At 33.6% G+C, this 5,380-nt stretch overlaps 1 protein-coding gene across 1 annotated transcript; it reads left to right on the forward strand.

Annotated features, from left to right (window-relative positions):
- Positions 1 to 796: 796 nt before the first annotated feature.
- LOC9304090 (type I inositol polyphosphate 5-phosphatase 2) lies at positions 797 to 4,237 on the forward strand. Its single transcript, XM_002867972.2, has 10 exons — positions 797 to 1,237; positions 1,335 to 1,440; positions 1,535 to 1,636; positions 1,774 to 1,870; positions 1,957 to 2,061; positions 2,203 to 3,061; positions 3,150 to 3,334; positions 3,437 to 3,545; positions 3,655 to 3,803; positions 3,899 to 4,237. Exons 1-10 carry the CDS (start codon positions 1,208 to 1,210, stop codon positions 4,095 to 4,097), a joined length of 1,941 nt encoding a protein of 646 aa, XP_002868018.1. The 5' UTR covers positions 797 to 1,207; the 3' UTR covers positions 4,098 to 4,237.
- Positions 4,238 to 5,380: the final 1,143 nt, after the last annotated feature.

Genomic DNA, 5,380 nt, shown 5'->3' on the forward strand with positions numbered 1-5,380 from the left:
AATAGTTACACACTAAACAAACAAATGTTTAACTATATCATCTGATGAATAGTATTATCGGTCTTGTATGAACAGTGTCAGCGAGCGGTTCATGAACAGTGTAACCGGTATATTACATCGGAAAATAATTTATTAGATCAATGGCATTTTGTGTAATTAAGTTAAATGGGAAGGATATTTATGGTTTACTTTTGTTTTCTCTTTCCTACGTACTTGATTTTCAAATTATTAATGCTACAAAACTAATAAACTATTCTTTTATGGTTTTAAATTTTATTGACCCAAAAATTAATCCCATATATTTGTTGCCTAGGAAAGTGACATTTTGACCTTTTTTATATACCAAAAAGACCGATCGATTATTTAATATTATCCAGATAGCAGCGTTGAATCGGATTTTGGTTGGTTTTGGTTTACGTGTTTTAGATTTTTGGTTTAAGCAAACCATTAGCTAAAAGTCAGATCAAAGTAATTAGCAAAACTAATTCTCAAATGATCACTTACATTCAGCAAAACTGCATGTCAAAATATATTTTAAATTTCTAACCAGCCTTTTCTTTGCTGATTCAGTTAATTAATATACGGGAAAAAAAAAACTGTTTATATGAACTAAAATTTTATGTGTGATTCGGTTTACCTTAATTTTCTCAGATTAAATACCACTATCATAAGAGATGAAGAAAACATAAATTAAAATTCGGTATGGTCGGTACAATCAGTCTAGTAAAACCGAATGGAGATAACCAAGGTCGGTTCGAATATATCCAAAAACCGAAAACACGTGTGATAAAGAAGAAATCAGAGAATTAAATCTGACTGTCTTTATAGTTTTCTTTAATATGTCTTCCCCAAATAAATCAAATTATTATATAAATAAAGTGGATCGCAAGTTGAAGTTTGGTTCTTTACGGGCAACGATGGCTGTTAAATAACAGCCATAGCTTTTCTTCGAACGAACCCAAAAATAATATCAGAGAATTTTCATCATTACACCTTTTTTTTTCTTTTGCCTTTGCCTTCACACGTCTTCTTGTTTTGTATTCTCCACTTTTATTTTTGTGTCTTTCTTCTTGTTCTTGTTCTGGTTCGTGTCTCTTCTATAACTCTCTGTCACTATTATAAATATCAAACTCTGACATTTTCCTCTGTTCAAATTCTCCTCGAAACTCTCCCAAATAAACACAATCTTTATCTGAGATCTGAGAAGATGAAAACTAGACGAGGGAAACGTCCTGAGGTACACAAGATCAAGATTCTCTTCTCTGTTTTTTTGTTTCTTTAATTCTCACTGAGTATAAAGATTCTGATGTTTTCTTGTTTTTGATGTCAAACAGAGATTTTGGCCATCGATTGTGATGAATAAATGGTTGAACATAAAGCCTAAAGTTTACGACTTTAGCGAAGACGAAATTGATACAGAGCCTGAGAGCGAAGACGATGGTAAGTATTAGTATTATTTATCTTTAAATTTAGGTCAAATTTGGTCTATAATTTCATGTTTTTTAATCTTGATTTTGTTGGGTCCCTTTAACAGTATGTTCGGTCAAAGACGTCCCTAATGTTCACTGTGTAACTGATGAAGACAGCCATAATGGTCGTCGAGGAAGCGAAGCTGATCACGGCAATATTATTTCAGGCAAAGATTCTTATTTCTTTTTTGGAAATTTTTTTATTGAATAATTGTATCAGAAAAATTCAGAAATAAAAATAACAGACGAATTCTAATATTTAGTTTTTCTGGTTTTATTTTTATTATTTTTTGAAATCCTTTAGATGGTGGTGTGAGTGTGAGGGGTGGTTACCAGAGGAAACACCGGCGAGGTAAATCGGAGACTTTGAGAGCTCAATACATTAACACAAAGGATATCAAGTAAGGGTATTTCTGGAATTTCATATTTCTGTTTTTCCGGTGAAATATATATCTCTGACTTTATTTATGGTGATATTGATTTATAGAGTGACGGTGGCTACATGGAACGTCGCCGGAAAACGTCCCTCCGATGATCTCGAGATTGAAGATTGGCTATCTACTGATAATCCTTCAGATATTTACATCATCGGGTAAGTTATTAAAGTAACTTCAAATTTTACTATTTTCAAAAAAAATTCACTCTTATTTTTTTTCTTTTAATTCAAAAACAGAGTATTTTTCCTCTGTTTTGATGAATCTATATGTCTTTATTGATGTAAAATATGTTTTAGGTTTCAAGAAGTTGTTCCATTAAACGCCGGAAACGTTTTTGGAGCAGAAGATAGAGGTCCGATTCCGAAATGGGAATCGATAATCCGTAGAACACTGAACAAATCCAATAAAGAATCAGTCGATGATCAATCACCAAGCTGCAATAACAACCTTCTTCATAGATCTCACAGCGCGCCTTCGTCTCCTAATTTAGCACAAGAAGCAAACTCTATTATCTCTGATGTCATGGTCGAGAATCTAGTTGCGGACCACTCGCTGGACTTAGCTACAAACGAGTTCATCGATGCTGCAACCGCTTTACCGAGCCTTGAACCAGAGCGGAATCCGAACATGGACTGGCCGGAACTAGCTTTAGATAGCAACCCTCAGATAGTTGGATCAGAGGGGAAGCTAAGGAGGGTATTTAGCAGCAACGCGACGCTAGGATTCAAGCTACCGGAGAATCCATCAGGAGCTAGTAGATTTGCTTCGGAAGCAAGACACTTGAAACGGTCACGGAGCTTTGAAACTTTAAACTTGAGTTGGAATGATATTAAAGAAGATATTGATAATAGTTCATCCTCCTCGTCCGAAGCGGAAGAAGCTGCAAAAATCATGCATGATGATTCATCAGACGGAGATTCTTCTTCCGAGGACGTGGAGGATGGCGACAAGATTGGAAATAGTTATGGATTACCGGAAGATTTGGTGGAGGAGTGTCGGAAAGTGAAAGATAGTCAAAAGTATGTAAGGATAGTAAGTAAACAGATGGTTGGGATCTATGTATCGGTTTGGATCCGACGACGGTTAAGAAGACACGTCAACAACTTGAAAGTCTCACCGGTCGGAGTTGGCTTGATGGGTTACATGGGAAACAAGGTAAAAAAACTAACCCTATCTTCCTCTCCAAGTAACCCCAATATTAAAAAATTCTAACACTTTCTTAATATATTTGATATGTTTGCAGGGATCAGTGTCGATTAGTATGACACTATATCAATCACGTATGTGTTTTGTGTGTTCACACTTAACTTCCGGCCACAAAGACGGTGCTGAGCAACGCCGTAACGCTGACGTGTACGAAATCATACGTCGGACTCGTTTCGCCTCGGTTCTTGACACTGATCAACCAAGAACGATTCCATGTCACGAGTAAGCAATAATCAAGATTACAAAACACAAAGCATTAAACGTTTTCTCTTGTAGTCTTGTACAAAGCACTAATTGAATTTTTATGTCGGAAATGTTCAACAGTCAAGTATTTTGGTTCGGAGATTTGAACTACCGACTTAATATGGCAGACAGTGAAGTAAGAAAGCTTGTCGCACAAAAACGATGGGATGAGCTCAAGAACAGTGATCAGGTTCGGTTTTTGATTATGTTTAGTTTTGACAATAATTTGTTAAGTTTATTTTCATCTATTAGACTATTATGTTAAGTTATTAAAACAAATTTTCAATTTAATTTAACAGTTGATTAGAGAACTAAGAAGAGGGCATGTTTTCGATGGATGGAGAGAAGGACCGATTAAATTCCCTCCGACCTATAAATACGAATTCGATTCAGATCGTTACGCCGGAGAAAACTTGAGAGAAGGAGAGAAGAAGAGAGCTCCTGCTTGGTAAGTGACTAAATTGAACATTTGAAAATTTATGGGGTAATTTTCAAAAAATTTGGGTGACTCTTAAAGAGTTTATTTTTTGGTGTTATTAATAGGTGTGATAGAATATTATGGTTGGGAAAAGGAATAAGACAAGAGTGTTATAAGAGGTCGGAGATAAAAATGTCCGATCACCGGCCGGTGACTTCGATATTTAACGTTGGAGTTGAAGTTTTCGATCACCGGAAACTTCAAAGAGCTCTTCACGTTAATAACGCCGCTGCTTCTGCTGTTCATCCTGAACCTTCTTTTTGAGCCTATAGTGTTTTTTTTTTATACATGGGATTTGTTTGGGGTTTTGATTTTTTTTTTCTTTTTATGTAAAATCTAACCAAAGTTTTTTACCTGTCTATGTATACGAGCCTTTTTATTTATTTTTATTTGATTTCATTTTATGTGAAAAATTGTGCAATATTTAAATTTAGTTTATCCAACTCTGAAAACCATTTGACATTTAAATAATGGATCTCTGAGAACAATATATGTAAACTCTAATTCAAAAGAGTTCTTTAATTGAAGAACAAACTATTATTTGTTTTCGATACTTGAAAAGATGCCAAGAAAATTATTTGTTTATATATTGGTATAAGTCATTTTTCTCTACAATATTTCAAAATTTCTATAGATATATTTACTATCATATGTTGAAAATTTTATATTTTCAAAGGTTATATGACTGTACTTACGGATAAAATCAGGCGGGTACATGAACTCTGTAAATTTATAAATTTTAATTTATACTATGCAGAATAAGGACATCATGTGATCCGTAATCTGTAGTCTACAAAACTTTTAAAACAGTTTGGACAGAAAACTTAAATCTTTTTTTTTAATCATATGAAAAAATAAAATTAAATTGCAAATAGCTACTTTTCTTACTTCAATGATAAGTCATGACCCAAGAAAACCTGAATTAAAAAAAAAAAATTACAATTTGTTCGTCAATCTATAATCTTTTTCTTAAAACATGTAGTAATTTATAGTTAGTTTTTCTAGTTGGTATACAATATTTTTTAACACATCAATTTTGTCCTTAAAGTCCAGAAAAAAAAGAAAAATAAAAAGAAAATGCACATATATTAATGAATAGAAAAAATCAGCAAAATGGCCGTTTTAATTTTATGGCTCAAATTTAAATAAAAAAATTAAAGTCATTTTTCAGCGAGAGAGAAAAACCACATCTTTCTTCCCGTACAAATCAATTCAAGAGGAGAAAAAAAACCCTAGGCGATTGAAAAATCTCTTGATCTTAATAGAAGAGAAGAAGCACTTGATCAGTTCCGGTTTCGTGGATAAGGCCTCCGTTTTGCCCGATGCTTCAAGTCTTTCACATGTTTGATTCGAAAGGCTTTCAATCTTCTTGTAATCTTGTTATAAACGATGTTTACTACGGTGGATTTGAAAGAATCTGTGTTGAGCTTGCAAATTAGTGTCAATCTGTAGAAAGGAAAGCTTTTAGTCAATAAGATCAGTATATCGTTTAATTAAGAACAAAGCCAATTCATGTATTCCTTATAGATGACTCATTGTTAGTCTGT

This window comes from Arabidopsis lyrata, assembly GCF_000004255.2.
Source record: "Arabidopsis lyrata subsp. lyrata unplaced genomic scaffold ARALYscaffold_7, whole genome shotgun sequence".
NCBI classification, from domain to species: domain Eukaryota; kingdom Viridiplantae; phylum Streptophyta; class Magnoliopsida; order Brassicales; family Brassicaceae; genus Arabidopsis; species Arabidopsis lyrata.

Excerpts from the sequence above, each read along its gene's own strand:
- LOC9304090 (XM_002867972.2), top strand. The coding sequence starts at position 1,208 with ATGAAAACTAGACGAGGGAAACGTCCTGAG. Across the intron at positions 1,637-1,773 it reads TCACGGCAATATTATTTCAG|ATGGTGGTGTGAGTGTGAGG; the intron begins GCAAAGATTCTT and ends GAAATCCTTTAG. Across the intron at positions 3,546-3,654 it reads AGCTCAAGAACAGTGATCAG|TTGATTAGAGAACTAAGAAG; the intron begins GTTCGGTTTTTG and ends TTAATTTAACAG.